This window comes from Salminus brasiliensis, chromosome 6, assembly GCF_030463535.1.
Source record: "Salminus brasiliensis chromosome 6, fSalBra1.hap2, whole genome shotgun sequence".
Lineage (NCBI taxonomy): Eukaryota > Metazoa > Chordata > Actinopteri > Characiformes > Bryconidae > Salminus > Salminus brasiliensis.
Window position 1 is genome coordinate 13,194,229 of NC_132883.1, and position 21,581 is coordinate 13,215,809.

Below are 21,581 nucleotides of genomic sequence, written 5' to 3' on the forward strand. Positions count from 1 at the left end.
TGCAGAGCTCACAGTAAATGTCATAATATTAATGAATTGCTATAGACTGAATGCAAATATAGATTAGATTCTCTCCTCTTCCTTTAATAAGTGCAGCCTTAATAACAGGCAGGTAAAATAGGCTGATGGAACAAACGAGTGCAAGGGGTCGGGGGGTAGACGAAGGAAGAAAGGAGGGAGGGGAGAAAGAAAAAGAGACGGATAGCAGTTTATTACGAGAATAAATTGAGAGTTGAAGGAAATTATTGAGTACTTCACTGAAATAGAAAGAGCACTAGCAAAAAGCCGGCTAAAGCTTCCTACACACTACTCTGAAATTGCTTTCACTGACCGAGCAAACTTATTCTACAAGAACATTTAATCTGCCATTTCCTCAGAGCACTGTGGATCTAGCGTATCATTACTATGCACTGGAGTATCTCATAACAACAAAAAGATACACACCAAAATTACGGGACGGACTGTTCTAGAATCTTTTTGCAGTCTCAACGGCTTCAGCGGCCATTAAAAACAAGCCATCATACAAATACACTTGCAGTATTTGCAAAAGTTCCCATTCACTGCCGAACTTGGCAGTTGACTGTCACATCAGTGATGCAGAAGGAATCTGTGAGAATGTTAAAGAGTTTCCCGAGCTCCTGAGGGGAGTTCTTTTCTCCACACTGGCAACACCTGGCCTTTTAAACATCTCATCATGGATGGCTTGCTAATGGGAGTGACATTTCGCATATCTCTCTTTCACATCCCTTCATTCATTTCATACACTCCACTTCGAAAGATTTTTCCCACACTGTCAGTCTCCCTCCCATGACTTCAGGGAGTGTCCCAGATCAGGCCACTCAGAGTCAGCAGTTCTTGACTTTCTGACTCAGGGCTTACTCACTTCAGCTCCAGAACAATGGCACACGTACTGTACATACTGAAATTGTTGTACATAATGAAGTACATTTAAAGCCATTAGTTCAGCAATCATTCCCAAACGGTATTAACTAACCAAGACACGTCTGGTGCAGTTACTTGTGCAGATTTGCACCTGAGCTATGAGACTAATGTAGCTAACATGTAATGCAACCTTGTATCAGTCAAGTAGCATGAAGCACATTTATGATTAATTACTATACATTTAATTCAAACTATGTGTTCTCAAACAGTCCTGCTTGTGTTTTTTGACACTGTATAAAATACTACTATTTATAAAAAAGGAGAATATCCTTATACCTCTCTACTGTCTGTACTGTCCACAGAAGGCTTTCAACAAGCTTTTGGAGCATTGCTGTGAGGATGTGACGGCATTCAGCAACAAGAGCATTAATGAGGTCAGGATGTTGGATAACCATCAAACTACCTCATCCCAAACTCCCCAACTCACCCTAAAAGAACTTGATGGAGCAACATCATTCGAGAAAACACAGTTCCACAGCTCAATGCTTGGGGGGGGGGCTCTAGCCTCTATTAGCATTAGGCATGGTGCCAATATGTTCACATTTATCTGCTCCAGAGAGTCCTATTCTATTGACAGTACTTCTTTACAAGAACAATACATGGTGTGTGTGTGTACACATTTGCACATCTGTGTCAGCAATGTGTGCAACTTAAAGTCTGAATTCATTTATTAGAAGGGGATCAAACATTTAGACAAACATTGGCAAGGAGAGAACAGATTCAATTAAACACAAATACAGTAAAGAGTACAAATAATTTAGAATTTTGCAGAAAGTGGTTATTTTGTAGAAAGTAGCGGAGATCTTGTCAGCTAATTTGAAGAACAAAGCTTGGTGTCAAATTTCTCCTGGACGCCCCCAGTCAATGTGTAGATATGTGTTCAACTTCAACACCAGCTCAGCTCATTTAATACAAGCCTTAATTTGCCAAACCAGGTGTTGGATGATAACTACAAATAATACTAGATTCCCATGAGGAGATGTATTGAGAAACATTGTGACATAAAACCACTACTTTTAGTTTTTTTTATTATTTCCATTTATTCTAATATTAATGTTTTACTGATCATACAAAATAAAAAGAACAAATAAAAAGCCTAGATTAAAAGCTTTTTAAATTAAATTAAAATGTGCAAGTACCCATATAAAATATTTTATACATATTTATTCTTTTCCACATATTCAGAATTTTGATAAGAAGCTTACATTGTTGTCTTGTCTTTTCTTTCTATGATCGGACAGTTGTCAATGCTTTTCACTACTAACTGTACAATGTATAACTGTGTATATAAGCAACATACTCTGATATGATTGGAAAATCCTATGGCTCACGTGATCCTGCTGGACTAACAATCATTCCAGGCTGAGTTACAGCTAACTTTTGTGGTTAAATTAACTTTAAACAACCCAAAACAACAGAAAAAAACCCCAAACACAGTTGCAGCAATCTATACAGAGGTGTGGCGTAAAAGTCAGATTGTGTTTAGATACAAGCTGGGTCATTGGCTGAGTACTTTCCTAGGTTGTCAGTGTTGTTGTGTGATGCAGAAAGTAATTTGACACTGTTCACAAATAAAACAAAAAATAAATCATCTAATCAAAAGAGTAAACTATATATAAAAACATAAAATCAGCCTATTACAATCTCATAATAATAAGGATCTCCCATCTTGAAGGTGATAATTACACCAGCATAGACTCAGCAGATTTGGATTTATGCATAATTAATCTGTGTGTTAAAGAGGCAGACAGAGCAGCACAGCGGCTGTCCTTACAAAGAAGGAGTACTGAGACTTAATCAGTCTACCTCCTTCTCTCTCACACACACACTCACAAAATCACCAACCACTGTGTATGCTGCCAATCATCAGTGCAGAGCCTCTGCGCAAGAGCGTGAGAATGTGCAAGGAAGTGTGTGTGTGCGTTCTAGGACATGACTTGTCCTATGTGTGTGTGTGTGTGTGTGTGTGTGTGTGTGTGTGTGTGTGTGTGTGTGTGTGTGTGCACATAAAAAAGCATAAACGTGTGTGAGAGTGTTTCGTCGTTGCCGTTGTGAATAGCCCCAGATGTTGTCCGCCTTTAATCTGTGGTAGAAAGGCCCAGCTGGGGCAAAAAGCACTAGGGGAGAGCTGGAGGAATGGAGGCAGGGCCCCAGCTGAAGGAGCTCCTGCAGGAGCAGGGTCACTCTTTGCCTTTCGCAAGCGGCCTGCTCCGGGAGGAGGCCTTTGGGGTGAAGCCTAGTGGAAGGAAAAGCCCAGGCCTGCCCTGAAGCAAAGCCTGCTGGGCTCAATCAAGACTCCATCTGCCGCCTGACCAGGCCTTCCCTCCCTTCACCTCTTTCTCTTTCACTCGCTTTCCCTTCTCTTTCCCTTCATAGTTTTTAACATCAGAGCAGCTTATAGCAGAAGGCACTGACAAAAATGGTCAAAATCTTATACCTACAGAACCTCATTGCTATAAAATCCAAACATATGTCAGCAAGGTGCTACACTGATCTTAAGCGAGATCCATCTCTATTAACGGCAAAACCCACAACTGCAGCCTAACCAAGAGCAGCAAGAATTTCCATCCAATGAATCTTTTTCCCTCCAGAGCTACATAACTTGTTTCAAAAGAAAACAAAAATCACTAAAACAACATTCAAAACCAAGTCACCCTCCTCCACCCCTTGCTGAAATGAAGACATTCTCAGCAGTGGACTGAATGAGAACTAGGAGTCTAACTGACCCTTTATTGGGGCAGATTAGTGAAGATTGCCCTGTTGGGGCCTCAGAGAGCAAACACAACTGCTTTTGTCAAAGGACCCAATAAGAAGGGAGTGAGAAGAGATGACGAGGGGGAGGGGTGGCATCTCTCATTAAGAGATCATCCATTTTGGGTGTGAAAATGCTTCCGATCTCCACAGCTTCAAGCGGGTCAGTGCCTCTGTGTGAGCGCGAGTGTGTTGAGGATGTGTGTTTGTACATGCTTTACCTGGCTTTGTTAGCTTCTTTAGTGACGTCCCAAGCCCATGTGATGAAGTTCTGGCTGAGATATGAGACTATGGACTCTGCGCACATCATCTGGGAGCAGAAGACATTGCTGAGAACACTGTCGTCATTATGGAGGTAGATGGCCAGCAGCTTTCTCTGAGGAAAAGGGGAAAATGAGAAAACAAACAAACAAAAATTACTTCCTTTTCAGAGCAGACAGACAAGGAGGAGAAGTTTAATTTCAGTGAGATCTTGTAAGAAGTTCCAAAGAACGACATCAAACATTTCAACAGGCCTAAGAAGACTTCCTCTAAGCCTCAGTCTTCCTCTAAGCCTGGCTCTGTTCTTCCATTTTATTGCATGGCGGGGTTTAAACAGCACTGCTCCGAACATGCCGCAGCAGCATCCATGCGCAGAACCCCCAGCACCTGTGGAGGCCAAACCCAGAGCCAAGCTAATACTCAAACCAAATCAAATCAACGCGGGGTAAATAAAACTTTCTTTAAGGCGGCCGGTGACAAAACAAAAAGCGAACAAATCACTTTATTTGTTTTGCATCAAATGCCAATGCCCTTCCTTTGCGGCGCAGGTTAGTGAAGAGCGGTGCGCATAATATTGACGGATGTCGGGACGCACAGATGTTTACACCCTCACGCAAGTGCGGCTAGCTGTCCGCTAGACGGAACATCTAATTAAAAAACAAACACCGCCACAAACAAGAAAGGTTTCCTGGGACGAGACAGGGGAATAAAACCCGCCAAATTACAAAACAACTCGGCCGGTTTTCTCTCACTGACCCCCTGATGTTCTCTCTCGCTCTCTGCGCCGTGAAGGAATTTCAGAGCAACCCAGCAAGGAAAGCAGGCATGGCTAAGAGAGAGTGTGAAGAGAGGAGAGAAAGTTTTGGGCTAAACAGTGATGTCTATGAAGCGAGGGCTAGAGGAGCGCTGCTGTGTTTGCACAGCGATTAGAGCTTTAGAATAAGCAGCATGGCTCCTAGCGGGAGAGAACTCGGGCCTCTTTCACTTCTCCAATTCAACACCCTGAAAAGATTAAACACTCATGCTGGGTCGACAAGCAAATGCGGCAAGGATGGAGGGAAAGTTTTTGCACAAGAAAAAAGAAAGAAAAAGAAAAGCAGGGGGAGACATGACATATATATATATACACACACATACACACACATTCTGTGACACCTTCACTCGCACACTGTCCTCTCTTAACATTTTGCACCAAAGCCACAAAGGAGGAGGTACGGTGTGTGAGAATGTGTTCACCTCGAGCTGTGAAGACGTTTTGACCTATTGAGACTTCTAAGATTTCCTAACAGGAGTGAGAGAAGGTATTCTCGCTAATAACAGTCTTTAGCCAGTTCCCTTCATTTCACGCCCCTCTATTAGGAAAGGCCCCTCCTCACCACTTTCATCACATTGTTGTCCTGTACTCTCCAAGCTCATCTTTTGTGTGGCTTTTCTTAGCCTGCAGGAATCAGGGCTGAGTCCAAATTACTGGGTCTGTTCAGGGCTAGAAACTGACCCAAAAGCTCCAGACCAGATCCCAGATTTTACCCACCTGCTCAGGTCCGAGCAGGCAGGGTTGGGGGTGTGTGTGTGTTAAAGAAGGAAAGGAGGGAAGGAAAAAGGGAGGAGAGGATAGGGAGGAAGTAAGCTGATCTGTCCTGTGAGCTGGAGAGCGCTGGTTTTCACACAGCCGCTGTTTGACTGCATTCACCTCTCAGGCCCCTTAATGGCAGACCACTGCAAAACTGCCAGTAGCAGTTAGGCCGGTCTGAGGACCAAAACCAAAACAAAAACTGATTGCAGGCTGCTTCGCATCACAAACACAACTTATCATTATCTGCAACATGAGTCTGAATTCTGACACAATAGAGCTCAGCCCAGACACACTGACAAACCGCAGAAGCTAACTTTTAGCAAGAAAACGAAGGCAGTCCACACATTTAGCGATAAAGAAATATTTTAAAAATGACCTTTTCTCTACGTTTGCAGCTGTTGTTTTGAGGCCTTGCACCCTAAAAACAACAGTGTGCTTAGGTCACTTTAAGTCAACAGTTTACTTTGTCATTAAATTTGGACAGAATGTCCTGCGCTTATGTTTAGAAAAAACTACAAGAACTCCACTTCTTTGCCCAATCAGGGTTGTGTGTGTGAATCAGAGACAGCATCACCTTTGCAACATTTGTTTCAATTTAACAATTTATTATTCCTGGTATAAATCCGTTTTTAAATCGGAGCAAGATGTTGAAGACCCGCTGTGTGAACAAACATTGGTAGAAAATGAGTTTAGTTTCTCTTTTTGTTTTAGGTCTGTTTTGGCCGTTACACTTGTTTCTTAAGGATATGAGCAGATACGTGAGGACAGGGCCTGTAAAAGTTTGTTTAGTGGTCAGTGTAGCGTCACAGACTAGGGTTTGATTCCCCGTCTAGGGAAGCACAACCATGTTACACTTAATACAAGACTCCTAATATCACTTTCACCTACTTACCTGTGTAACATGATTGAATCTTAAGTCACTCTGGAAAACCGTGTCAGCTAAATGCTATAAAGGTGTTTAAATGTAAATGTATTAAAAGCAACCCATATTTACACAACTACAACCACACATTCAGCTGGGTCGCAAAGGACACCCTGAATCTACCCTAAATGGCAGTGGGAATCTGTTTTGGACAATGCAGTGTAAGACTTCAGTGCGAGTGAGATCACATGACCAGGAACAATACAATGAAGATAAATGCCAAATATCCAATATAAGAAGCACTTGTTTTCTCTTGCTCTCTCCCTCACACACAGAAATCCATATGTTTCGTTTGACAGGCATCTGTCTCTGCATAGCACGCTGAAAAGATGTTTGAATTGTAGGACGTTTTTAATTACAGTCAACATGGTGCAGAAAGAGAAAGCGAGGGACATGGAGGGGGGAGCGATTAGCCTCTGCAGCCTGTAGAAAAGCAAACAGTGGGAAATGAAGAGTTCATATTACTGCTCTCTCATGACCCACGGCCTGGGAGTACACGCGTTCTGATCAATCGCTTTAACAGATGGTACAAAAGCACTGCAGTGCAAAAATAACAGGGCTGATCAGCTAGCGTCTTTTGAACTAGGCAGAGGACTGATGGGGATTTAGCAGTTTATAGGGGTGGAAGTCGCTTGGCAAAAACAAAGAGTGCAAAACTATGAAGGGCTGCACAAATGCTGAGACCATTAAACACTAGACTAGAATGATTAAAAATGAAAATTTCTAAATGACTGCATAATGAAAGAGTTCAAATTTAAACCATGTCTTTCGAAATGGTTTGACATGCTCTGTGATTAGGAGCCAGACATTCAAAGAGTTTATTGCTTTGAAAAACATCACAGTAAGCCAGTAGGATGAAATGGTTATGAATTTGCTGGCTGATGCCAGAGACATTTTTTAATAACAGTTTATAGATCAAGTAGTGACCCAAAGCAGTCTTTCAAAATGAATTCATTGTAGAAAGGTACATGATGGACATCACAGGACAAAATCATCCTTAAAGTTAGTTCGTATTTTTAGATTTTGGAGATTTTAATTAATTAAATATTTTTTTTATAAAACGCCAAATTTGGAGTTGCAAATTTTCAAACACGTTATTTCACATCACACCACTCTGAATGATAGTTTACATATTAACTGAATTGAATTGAATTAGGTAGATTTCTAATCATGGACGAATCAAATTAGCCAAGACACAGATAATTCACTGCATGAAATTTATAGAGAAAACCTTCTGGAGGAATCTTTTTCTTCATCTTCGCCATTCTTCCTCTGACCGTTACAGCGGAATCACCTTCTAGCTCATGCATAACGGATACGCTGGAGGAGCAATGAATTTTGATGTGCGTCTTTGTGTGTGAGCGAGAGTGGGGTTACTGTGATTAGCTGGACGTTAAGGGGATTTGGGCATAGGCCTGGCTGCTGATGGGTGGCCTGACAGCAGAGTCTTACCACTGATCCCCATGGCTGAGCTCAAGGGTCCTCAGCGTTTTCATTAAGGGCGGATTGGGAGCATCTCTGCCTCTCCAGAAACACTTCATCAAATGTAGTGTTTTACTTAGTGATTAGCCTTGCAGGCCTTTGAGAGCAGGGCAAGGGCGCACACACACACACACACACACACACACACACACACACACACACACACACACACACACACACACACACACACACACACACACACACACACACACACACTCCGTTTAATGAGCAATCGAAGGAGACAAGATGGACGAAGATATTCAACAAAGTCTTTTATGGAGGGGGTGCTGGGATAAAAGATATTACTTGTTGTCAGGAGAAAAGAAGTGATGGGAGAGGAATAGTACGGAGTGCAGAAGTTATATCTGAATACTCCCTGATCAATAAATCCAATTCAAATTTTTAGAGACAAATTTAGAAAGACAACTAAGGGAAGTTTTTTCCATTAACATCACAAAACTTCTTGCCTAGTTATTTCCTGATGTGAAGACAGTAGTTAAGTACGAAAACTTATCTACGACAAAGCCAAACTCTAAAACTAAGGCCAAAAATCAATTAAGAGGTTTAAATGTAAGCCATTGGATTTTACCCCAGCTAGCAAAGCAAAGAGCGTAGCAAAAGTGGAGAAGAGAGAAAGACAAGAAGGGTCAGCGCATTATTCTTTCCCGCTGGGTTTATTTTCAGTGACACTGTGTACAGTTTCCTCACAGAAAGCGGCGGCCATATTGAGCGTGCTTGAACGAGGAGAGGAGATCAGCTGGGTAACGGGCGAAGCGCCAGTCAAGCCTCCCCCTCGTGCTCCGAAACCCCCCTAACATCTTGCTGCTTCCTCCCTGTCTAATAAAACTGTAATCCACACAAGCTGTCAGTTGATACAAGCCTCCTTCGGAGGCCGCGGCGGGAGAAGCAGTGCTGAGCCGCTATAAATAAAGCTTCAGCTGTTCAAAAGAGAAACAGGCAAGTTTTAATGGGGAATTATAGCGACGAGAGGGAGTCACTGTCAATCAAAATGTCAGAGATGTTTATATACCTTAGAAGGTTGAAGCGAAGCACTAGGGTTTAAAAAGACTAAGTGTAGGCCTACCTTGATTTAGATTTTTTTCCCAAAGTTTGTGAAACACAGAACTTGAGTCTGTCTCGTTTTGACAAACCTTACAAATCACAGTCATCACTTGACGGGTATTCTTCACACGACTATACAAACTCTCTTCCCTTTATTATTTTCTGTTTGCTGCGGTTCAGGGAGAAAAAGCTTCAGTACTACAATGAAGCTAGACTCCAAGCTTGGTTCACAACCATCATGTTATTAAAGGAGTCTAGACTGCTAGATAAATATTTTTTTTATTTTTTATTTTTTTTTATTTTATTTCTTTACTATATACAAAAATAGTAAGGAGTGTACTCACATCTCTGGCTTTACCAAAAAAGGCTTCTTGAGATGCTGCCTCCAAAGATCCGATGAAGAAGACTGGATGGCAGTCTCCATATCTGACATGCAAAAAGTGAGACAACATGGATATACTGTTAAGACAATAACATGACAAAAATCAGCAGGTTTATGACTATATTCATTTGGGCCACTAATTAGTTACATTTAAAGAAAATAAATAAATAAATGCCAAATGTTTCATACAGTCTGGCTTTGTTTAACATTAATTCTGCATGTTTTGAATTAGTTTTTAGCAAACTGCTGACAATCAATCACTTAAATAAAATACACTAAATGTGCTCATTTAGGTAGGTTACCACATTATCGGTATTGGGTACCGGTAATACTGAATTTCAGTCAAGCGTCTGAAATTACAAAATGATCAAAATTAAAGAAGAGTTTTAGAATTAATAAAACATATTACTAGAAATAATAGGTACTCTTAATATGTTAATATTATAATTTAACATGCTGTACCAAAGACTTGCATAACGTCTAAAAGTAAAACTAAATGTTGACTTCTTCTGCAGACTTACCTTGATGAGAACTCGCCAGTAAAGTGCAGTAAGGCATCACCCTCATTTTCACTGTTCTCTGGCACTGAGAGGGAGTAAATACAGAAACAGCTAATTCTCTTCTCAATTCTTGATGAACACTCATTAATTACAGCATTACAGCAACACTCAATAATCACAGCATTAATTAGAAAGATAAAAAGGGATGTTGTAACACTTACTCATTGGTGACTTTCGACAACTTGAGCTTCCCATGCCAAAGATTTCAGATTCGTCTACTCCAAATTCAGATGCATCTTCAAAGTCATCACCTTCACTGTCACTGACCATGTGGACGTCAGTGCACTACCACAAACACACAAATCATTTTAAATGAGAAGCATTTACTTTAACCCGTATTCCATCACTCTTCAATTCCTCTTTCAACCTCTAAAGTTCAAAACTAGGGACAGAGAGAAAGAAAAAAGTTAACTGTTCAATTGTCCTCCGTACATCAGAATTTTGCTCTGGAAAAAAAAAAAAAAAATCCACAAGTGTCAGAAACTCATGGGATTTCTGGTGTGAACACAGAACAACTCGACTGTGACTGCGTGGTATGTTACATTGCCCATACATGCAGTAAACACACTCATGTTCCAACTGAAGGGGGTGAGGTTCACATTAAACAAAAAATAGACTAGTTGTGTACAGGCCCAAACGACTGTTGGGAGCCCCTAGTCACTGATAAATTTAGGATTTCTAATAATCGTTTTTTGCTAGAGTGCACATCTGGTAATGAACACAAAAAGACCCTGAACAACAGAATCAGAAATGTGCCAGAAGTGCACAGCTGGTTTGGGTAACACCTTAATTTTTTTTTCCTAGCTGACAGTCCAGAAATGATAGATGCATTCCAAATATAGATGCAGATAATGTTTTTGAAATATTACAAAGGGGAATAATTTAAGTGAAAATGACCTGTTGCCAGTGCTTGCTGTTTACTTATTTAGGAGCTAAATTTCAATAATAACAACAAAACTGTAACAGTAAGTAGATAATAAATCAATTAAATGAGAGTGCATTGTCTCAATTATGTAGAAGCCTTTAGAGAATTCTCTAAATGCAACTGAATCTAGAGATTCAATATATTAAAAGAAATGGAAAAACTGATCAGATTAGATCACATGCTCTGTTGTTACTGCTAAAATATACATCTGGCTTTGATAGCATTAATTAAAGAGAAATACATTGAAGTGCATTATTTATGTGAATAAAAATGTGTATTCCAAGAAAAGTTTAAAACCCTCATGCTTATGCATGCTTATGCTTGTAAAACAAACATTAACATAGTAACAAATCAGGAATTCCCTTTGAGAAACTACTACAGATGTGAGCTAGCTAGAAGAGCACTTTATGCCCGTTTGAACATTGCATATATTTGTCTAAATTGTCACACACTTTTTTTTTCAGAACATGAAGCGCTGATTAGTTGAACACAGGATTGGATAACTGCATCTAATACAGAACCTTTCTTATGGAAGATCACTGCTTATTGCATAAACATTAGCATTTTTGTGAGGAAATCATTTGTCCTTATATATTTTACAGGTGCCCACACTTAAGTAGCAGATACTAACTTATAAACTTAATCAAAAACAAACATAAAACCCAAAAGAGGTATTGAATAAAATGTGTATATATTTGAGTGCATGCTCAGCATTACTGCACTGTACCTCCTCGGATGGCTCCAGTGTAGTGGCTGGGGAGGATCTCCTGCACACAGTCAGATGATGGCACGGGTAGCTGATCCCAGAGGAGGACAGCGTCATCTACACACAAACACATCATCGCAGCCATCAGCTACACAGCAACACCAAGACACCAAGACACATTCATAACCGATCACAGATGTAAACGTAACCAGGCCCTTTGGGGCTGAGTAATCAATGTGCTGGATGATTGGATGATTCAGGCTGTGAGTTGACCAAGCTACCAATCAACACCAAAAAGTAAATCATACTTAAAATGGCTTAAAATGTACAATCAGATTTATTTATGTATTTATTCTAATTCTGTATTCACTGTAAAACGTTCAGTTAAGTAAGAGACCATCATGAAGGCATGTAGTCACGAGAACCGAAGTATGGATGTCAATTGATTAGATCAACTTCAATATTCTCAAGGGATAGTCTTGGACATAAACAGTGCTACTTTACTAAGACAAAATACACACTTGGAAACACAACATACGGAATTTAAAGTTAATATATTCAATCAAATATCAAGCAGCTTCACACATTTATAGAACACATACCATATCATAGCACTTCACATCATTTTTTCAATTTTTTATCAATGGTCATAAAAACAATGTGCTTGAATTATGAAGTAATTATGAAGTATTAATTAGTGCTACACAGTGCTGTTCTAAACAGGAGTAGGATCAGACGTAGTTTTCTCCTTAACTACCTCCTGAAGAAAAGCCTGTAATTTTAATTGCAGTCTTTTAATTATTTAAGAGGTCAATAATTTATAACATTGTAATCATGAGTTTCTTTCGTACATTCAAATCAGTCTTCTCATTGATTGTGTTAAACTGGTATGATATCTCTGCTGACTTAAAGAGCAATATCTCTATAAGCTAGTGTGCCTGCTGCACTGTAGGGCTCTGGGGCTGAAAGATGGTAGGGTGGGTTGCAGGTCTGGATGTCTCATTATCTCCCCATCTGCAGTGGAAATGTCAGCAGGCCTGCGCACTACAGGGACTCATTAAGGCCTGCCTGCCCCTCACACCTCTACAACACCACAGAACAGAACACTCCATTCTCCCTGCTCACATCAGCTTCATCAACACTTACCTGCCATTTATCGGCTTTACCCATACTCACCTGTCGTTGCCATCAACTTACGCCTGCCCGCTTTCTGTCCCTGCATCAGCTTTCTCAAAACTTATCTGTATGTGTTTCGTAACTACGAAGCAGGCTTAATTACAATGATCCTAAGCACAGCTCTACACCTGGAGTCGTTATGATGCAGCTTGCACAGCTTTTAGGTAGCCATTCAATTATCTGTCCATACTGAAGACCTAAATCATCGCCATGCAGGTAAAACTCGAGAGGTCTGACAAAAACAAACCCAAAAACAAACCCCCCCAAAAAAACAAAACAAAACTATGGTCTGCCATAGGTGGAGAGCAGATCTGCTGGTGTAAATGAGAATAGAATGGCCGGAGAACAGTATGGGGTCGTAATCTGTGCTATTGTTAGATGCGTCAACCAGCTGGGTACTATTGAATCAGGAGGTAATTACAGCAACAGCAATTGGGTGTTTTACATCAAGAAAGACTACTGGATCTAGGATCAGTCTGACCTGTAATTACTGGCTTATGCAGTTACCGACCAGAAAACTGTATAACTGATTTACATAACGCACCCTTCTGAAACTACAAATGCTTTACAGATGAGCAGAAGGTCAGGAAAAGCAATTGCCCCTGACTTATTTAATCACTAGAAATGTGGAACACTACAAAAATACGCTGTTATATTTCCATAGCCTTTCCGGGGAAATATACCGCGTAAAGAAAAGGCCAGTAGTCACTGATGCACTGAAGTAAACACTGTCAAAGGACAGAAAAGAAAAGCACCATCACCAAGACCTGAACAGTACTGTACAGAACGTGTCCCAGCCCACACTGAGGGGGATGACAGATAGTGTTTCTTGTCTTTCAGGGCTAACTTAAACAAGTTTACTGTACTGAGAGGCCCTGGGAAGTGCAATAGGCAGGGTGGTTAAAGTGCACTGGAACACCTGGAGAGAAAACACTTAGCTGGATTGCCTTATTGTTCAAACACTTAAGATCCATTCTTTGGAGCCGTTATTGAGAGGATAGACTAGTGCATCACTGGATAACTTGGTCAACTGTCATACTGTCCATCTTAAAGTCAGTTAAATCAACAAGACAACATCACACTAAGACATACACTACAGAGACAAAAGTATCAGGACACATATACACATTACACCTTTTATGGCATCACATTCCCACCAACGGAATTATAATTGTAACAATTGTAATAAATGTAATAATTGTATAATTGTAATTATAACTATAACAGCTTGCACTCCTCTGGGAAGGTTTTCTACAAGATTTTGGAGGTTTGGTCCATTTGTCCAAAAGAGCACTTGTGAGGTCAGACACTAATGTTGGACATCCACACCAAACTCCCCAACCATGCCTTTATGGACCATGCCTTTATGGACCTTTACAAACTCTATAGTTCCATTCCAGCATACTGGGACCAACGAGCCTCGCACAGAGCTGCAGTAATCCTGAAACTTGCAAATATGATCTGACTGGCTCACTGGATCAGTTAAGTAGAGAAATGTCTATATTGGATGAAAATTGTCTGATACATATAAATAGCTGATTAATTTTCCTTCTCTAGCAACCAGTGCTGCTTGACATACTGTTACAAATCTGGATACATTACGGCCTAAAGATCACTGACACTACTGTTTTTAGCAGCTTCAGTAACCCCCCCCCCCCCCAAAACACCCCCCATCCCCGTCTAGAATTCGATTACTTGCTAAACTGTTGTTTCAAGTAGGAGCACTGCAGAGCCGCAAATGGATGCCTGGCTCGATCATCCACCTCTTCCCAGAGTAATCAAACAGAAGAACACTGGCTCAGGCTTCTCAATAGCAGGATTTCTCTCCTGCCCTCATATGAGTTTAAAATCAAGTTTCATCACTTCATCATACAATGGGGATTTGGAGGCAGGGGCAGAAAGAGCTGGGGACACTGGAGAACATATAAAGTAGAGCCCCATTCCACACGTAGTGCCCGTTCCTTCCTCCCGCGATGCTGTGAGACAAGCACTGCTGGCTGGTTGTGTGCTTAAGACCCGCAGGCTACAGGGGAGAGGTCACCCTCCTAACACCCCCCCCACACACACACACCACCACCCCCAAAACAACCCTCTCAAAGCCCACCCCCCCCCAAACAGCCCACTCCAGCAGTGCACAAAGAACCAACTCTCCTCCTTTTGGATTCTCTTAATTACCACTTGCATCAAAGGCCCTTGCACGGGGAGACATGCAGAAGATTTCTTTCTCTTGCTCTCCAAACAAACCTTGCACACTACCTAATTCTTTAACTTTTCTTTTTTTTTTTACTTTGTCTTTCTTCTTTTTGGCAGTGAGGGTGAGATAATTGCTGCAGACAGCTGCAGTGTCTGCTTCTGAGCCTCTCCGACACCTCGCCTCTGCGCTCCTTCAACCAAAAAATAATAATAATAATAATAATAATAAATAAAATATTCAAAACAAAAAAATACACACCAAAAATTAAAAAACAAAACAGGGATGGAAGAGAAAAGAAAGAACGGACAAAGCCCCACCCTAAACACCTGTTGAAGCCCTTAGGTGTGCAGGTTGTTAAAGTGTCAGTTCTTGATGTAGCTGCAGGGTAGTCAACATACACTAAGCCATGAATGGGGTCTATTCTTTCTAAATTAGCATGATTAAAAGTCAATTACTTTTCTTTGTAGAGTTTGCATGACTTGAGATTTTAACCAGATATACATATACAACCTCGATTCAGATTTTTCCATTACAGCACAAGTGCCAAACAGATCAGACTCACTCAACAACTTGTAATCGATACAAATCTGCCATTCAATGAGCAAATCACCAGACCTCTGAGCTAATAACGGCTGAGCAGCAAGCAGCTGGGGCAGCTCTGTAAACTCTAGCTTGAAACCTGCCCTAAAGCACTAACAAACTGAGCAGGACATGTAAAGCATGCTTAAAGTCAGGCTGCAGGGGCGACGGAGAGAGTCGGAAGAAGCAGGGTTGGTGGTATGGTGGTGTGAGGAGGTGTGTGTATCTCCCAGCAGACAGCAATCTCACCAAGGGCTCTGGCAGCTTAGTGCTGAGCCCTGTCGCTACGGCAACCAGCAGGCCCAATAAGCCTCCTCCTCGAGTCCGTGAGGTGAAGAGCCCATAAGAGGCGTGGGGCACGTAGCCCCTCAGAGAGCAGCCGCAGTAATACATTAGCAAACACCATGAAACACTGGATAAATGTCAGCAATTATGGGGGAAAGGACTCTAATAAGGACGTTTCAGAGACTGTCAATCATTCCCACAGGTGTTTCATAAGGCTGTCGGTCAGAAGTGATCAGCCGCAAGGAAAGCGAGAGGGAGAGACAGAGCGATATTATAGAGGAAGGAAGGAAGGAAGAAAGAGACAGATACTATGACTTGAAAGTGACAGTTAAAGGACTATTTAAGACGTACACGCAAACGAGTCACGCAAAAATGTTGCATCTTTAAAATGGCAACTTTACAGGAGGAGGAAAAAAAAAAAAAAAAAACCTTCCTAACTTTCAACAGAGATCAATGTGAAAATGTTTTATTCCAAGTCATTTTGGAGCATTTCTATTGATCCATTCATGAAATTTAATATAAGTGACTACCAGATTCACATTATGTACAAAAGTGCATGTGGACCCTTTACTTATGTTTCTTTACTCTTCAAACACTACACCAAAAAAACTGCCATTGCGAGACTTTGCACATGCAACAAGTGGTGGCATGATGTGTAAAACTTAATTTGCTTTACTTGACATTGCACTTCCTGTGACTACTGCTCATGTGCACATTGAAACCCCTGTGCAGCCCTACACCACATCCTCCTAACAACAGCACAGAAACCCTAGAAAGCGCAATAATCTGTATATAAATGTCTGCACTAAGGATTTAATTATTTCTTGCCAAAATTGCAATGTAGGGACAGTCTTAATAGATCTGTAAAGGTTTTAAAAACTGTAAAGACTGCACAGTTTGTAATGAGGAGTAATACAATTTGCTTCCAGTAGACAATAGAGAACAGCAACAAACCACAGATCCTAAAACAACATGCTCAGAAATGGCACTATTAAGAAAATAGAAAACAACTGCAGTAACACATCGCTTATCATTCTGTACTATGAAGACTTGGAACAGTCAGAACATGTGCACCCATGGGCAAAAGTCATAGCAGACACATTTCACTGTAGGCGAAGGATAGTGGGGCACTCCCAAAACACGCAAGTTTGTAGTGTCATGTGTACAGGAAACTAAGGATTTGCTGTTACATTAGCAGGCATTCCAAAACAGTAAGGCAAGCTTTATGTATGAGTTCTAAATCAATACGCTGACGCAGTAGATTTCTAGGGGGGGGTTGCCCCATTCCCCATATCCTGTTCCAGACAGGAGTGCTTACTGCATTGTACACTGTACCACCCACCTTTAATGCACTTATAACATATAAATATGATCAGACTCAGAATTGCTGTACTTCTCACTAGCCTACTTCTCACTCGACTGACTATCAGAATAAAAGAATACATGAAATATCCCCCAACATAACCAAATGCAAACTCAGCCTCTGAAATGTACACTGACTACTGATAAGTTTGTCCATTTATTTCCCATATGAGAGGGAATAAAAAAGTAGGAGTAAGTAAGAATATGAGATAATTGAAGACAAGGCCCAGCAGCCATTGATTTAGACTCCTAGTAATTGTATTTCTAAGCCCTGGCTGTCCTCTGTATTGGTACAAATCCTGGGAGATGAGACAGGGTTAATGAGATATGCATGGAAACAGCCCTGTCTGCCATATAGGGGCTTTCCACTCTCTAATGCATGGCCATCTCTTTCAATATGTGCGTGGGGTATTATTAGAGGCCAATGTTTTTAATATCACCTCCTACTCAGTGAGGCAAGGTGAGCCAGCTATGTGGCCAAGCACAAGCCTGCCACACATAACCACTCTCCAAGAAAAAGAGCAGGCATTAATGGTTTAATGTGGCCTAAAGGGTATTCATGAGTGGCAGCCCTCTATACTCAACAACAAGCTTGTGGCTTCAGGTCTTGAGTGAGCACACTTCAGCCCTTCAAGTGGTCAGGTTGAAGTGGGCAGTGTCTGTGGTGAGAGGGTGTAGACTGAATGACCTTGTTCCTGTTGTGCTTTTTGCTAAGAGATGACCTCTCCACTCAGCCTTTAACAATACGAATGTTAACTGAAACAGGTATCACATACAAGCCAAAGGAAACAAAAAGTATTCATTGTCAAGGTGGTCACTAGCTATAAATACACACAAAACAAAAGCCCTCAGGACAGACAATAAAAGTAGTTCATTCGGTCACAAATCTAGAACATAAATGTTGCAATATTGGAACTAATGAAAGCATTTTCCACAGTTTCACTGAACAAAATAAATGCAGGTGTAACTACATATAACTGCTTTTCCTGCAACAAAATCACTTGGTGTTTGTAGGACTTGCAGAACATTAAAATCCAGATGCGTCCAGAAAAACAGGTTTGTACTAAAATTTTGGGCTCTTCAAATATTTGATGCTCATTATGCTGCCATTCATTTTCTTTGTCTTTAGTTAGATCTTAAATCCCTCATCAGTTTGGAACACCTATGGAATCCTGATCATTTTCATACATATTTTATTTATTTATTTACACACACACAATAAATTAATCAATAAAAAGCTTAGCTTATTACGCTCACTATGGAATTTTAACTTAAAGCAAATGTTAGCAATGAAATATCAACTTGCATTTAGTACATTTAAAACCAACTACACTGCCTATGAAACAGATTTTCCAAGATTTAGCTATGGGACACAAATATATTAAAACATTAATAAAAACCAGAACAGGAATTTAGATTTAAAACGCACATATGAAAAAAAAGATCATCAACAAGACTAAGTATTCAATGCCTGTTAAAAAAAGTGTGGAATAGCTCTACAAATGTGTTCTAGAATATGGTCAAAACAACCAATCTTTCTTCTAGAAGGCATAATTTTTCAGGCTTAAAATAACAAAAAACAAACAAAAAAACAAAACAAAAGTGCACAATTAACGGGAAAAATGTTCCCATGGTGTTATATGCTTGATCGTCTTGGAAGGGCAGTTAAAAGGTTTAGGGGTTCCTCAAAGTTCAGCAATAGGACCTCTTCAGTGTGACTACACAGTGAAAGGCAGGGAGCAGTGCCCAGGGTGGGAAAGGTCAGTGACACCTCACTACATGAGCTTAAATGTCCACAACCAGAGGACAACAGAGGGGAATAGATCTGTGACATCTTAATTAGCCTCAGCATCTCCAATGGGGAGAAGCCCAATGTCCAACCAATAGTTAAAAATACCAAAGCATTTCTTTCTCTTTTAGACAACAGTGTTCTTCTGTGCTTTTGTAAAAAATGATCTTAATGGATGTAGACAACAGCTATTTCACCCACGTTTTATTGCTGAGATAAGAAAGAAAATTACGTACAGAATCATCGGATGCTGAGGCAGGCCAGCCATCCCACTGCTGATGCCGCACTGGGATGTTTGTCAAGTCTGAGATGTTCCTCTTCACCTGATAAAACATGGAAAAAGAGAAAGACAGCGAACAATGAGCATAACCATACTTATCAAAGAACGATTTGGTGTATTCTTTAACTCTTCACTAAAGCAGTACTCTACGTTGCCTGAATTAGCTACTACATACACAACAACAGTCTATCTGTCTGCATAACAGAGAGAGATGGCTTGAACAGGGGGGAGGGTAGGGGATAGGGAGAGCGAGACATTCCTTGGATACCTTGTTTAATGCCCAACGCCAACAGCCCAATGGACAGTATTTCTCTTCGGCCTTTCAGCTGCCGTGTATCTGCACTTAATAACATTCCGTGCTTTTAAACAGTTCGCGTCTGCCCTCGTCCCAACACCACTGTTGATTTAAAACCCAATGCCAGGCTGATGAGTGGAGGGTGACTGTGATCAAAGTGGGTGTCGCTCGGAGCTGGACGGGCGCAGATTCTTGTGCATTACCCTCGCAGAATGTGCTACCCTGCGGCGCTAGATACAGAAGCAGAGCAAACTGGCCATTGTGCTGAAAAGCCTTCCCCGCACACGGCCAAATCCCACAGCAGGCACACCGAGTGGACATGGACCCTCAGCCAGACCAAGGACTTGTGCCCATGGAGGCAGAAACTATGGCCACATGAAGGCTAGAAAAACAAAGGATATGAACCAGTAGCTGAGGTGCTGGTGCCGAGAGGAAAACGGCAGATCCCTCTATAAACATTTACATACCCGGGATTAACCCAAAAATATGTTTTTAGCTGCATAACACTGTAATGCAGGACAGGCTGTAACTAGCTCGGCGATTGTGGGTAGGAAATCCAAGGCCACAGCAAGAGACAACCAAGAGGGACTGCCATTTAATGCAAAGTGTGTATGCCCAAAGGCACTGTCCTGAATGTTTTGGTCAGGTACATAGAGGAAAAAAAAAAAAAGGGGGGGGGGGGGACTCTAATATTCAGTGCAGCATCTCAAGTCAAAGCCTGCCCCACTGCACACACTCAAACATCCACCAGCCCACACACTTGACTGTGCGCTATGCTTTATGAAGTGAGCAGAGGTCAGCCGGGTTGGCCAGTGTTATTACAGAGTGTAATATCTGTGTTTGACCAGAGGGCTACAGGGATTTGGCTGCCCAGGCCTGACCGGTAGGCAGCCGTAAACACCCACGCTCAGCTGTAATGAAGCGTTTGGGGTCAGGGGGCAGCGCAGCCCAAGAGAAAGAAGAAACTAATGCCAACGCGAAGGTCCTGGCAGCAGCGTTTATCTGTCCAAGCACACAGGTCCTCTGTGGGACTCTGGCATTTTACTGCTCACTTCCCTAGGCCTCTTATTATGAGCACTAGCCCACTGTCAATATTGCCAAACTCTTCCTACCACTAGCTGAGGGATTCCAGTCATGATAAAGATCCAAAGAAAAGTTCTTTATTAGTGGTCGGCTTTAACATGGACACAGGTGTATCAAGTCCCTGAACGATGCGGAAAACAAAAATGTAGTAGAACTCATATAAAATAATATCACAATAAAATGTATTAGTGAGACGGTGTTGGAAATTTGATGGTATATTGCATGAAAGTTGGCCTGAAAAGGCAGGGTCAATAAGCTCTCATAGGTCTAGTCTGAATTTGCAGTCATTTGCCCACTGCCGGTGTTATATTCACAAATAGTGTCATCATTAGCTATTCATGAGCCAGGAATTCTGTACCTTTTGCCAGACGAGAGCCTTCAAATTAAAGCACACATTACACACGATATATAAACACACATAAATATATACACAGAGAATGATCAACAAACCCAAAGGATTATTTATTTACTGCTGATTCTTGAATTAAACAGAGTTAGGAGATATCCTGAGCAGCTGACATTTGTATCACGCCATAAAGCATGTCTTGTGGAGCACAATGAGGTCTGATTATACCAGAACTGAAAAGACTCAGCCCTATTAAATTCCACTTCCGATGACATTTCATTTTAAATGTCACAATAGACTCTTCCGCAATGGAGGAAAAACTGCTTTGTGTTGGGAGAGAGAAAACATCAAAAAGGTTGACATTATCTCATAAAATACTGTGTGATCTCCTGGATAAAGACATTTCAGCTGCCATCAAGAAAATTCCCTCTTCACACTGCATGCAACAGCAGGGATTTGTGCTCTACATTTTTATATGTTCACATTTATTTAAGACCATTAAAATTGTATTAAAAATGTATAAACGTTATCACATAATAGCTGATCAACATAAAGGGTACATTCAACATACACAGTAGAGAAATGGACAGATTACCTTTTCACAGAAATCTTTGATAATAAAGTGT

General features: G+C 41.1%; 1 protein-coding gene across 3 annotated transcripts in view; it reads right to left on the reverse strand.

Moving 5' to 3' along the window:
• faf1 (Fas (TNFRSF6) associated factor 1) overlaps positions 1 to 21,581 on the reverse strand; it is a 74,972-nt gene that overhangs the window by 19,555 nt on the left and 33,836 nt on the right. For all 3 annotated transcript variants that reach the window (XM_072681662.1, XM_072681659.1, XM_072681661.1), the window contains 6 exons: positions 19,188 to 19,274; positions 11,588 to 11,683; positions 10,097 to 10,220; positions 9,897 to 9,960; positions 9,338 to 9,419; positions 3,915 to 4,069 (listed from right to left, as the gene is read on the reverse strand). In XM_072681662.1, the coding sequence (XP_072537763.1) occupies positions 3,915 to 4,069; positions 9,338 to 9,419; positions 9,897 to 9,960; positions 10,097 to 10,220; positions 11,588 to 11,683; positions 19,188 to 19,274 (608 nt within the window). The remainder of the gene's footprint in view (positions 1 to 3,914; positions 4,070 to 9,337; positions 9,420 to 9,896; positions 9,961 to 10,096; positions 10,221 to 11,587; positions 11,684 to 19,187; positions 19,275 to 21,581) is intronic.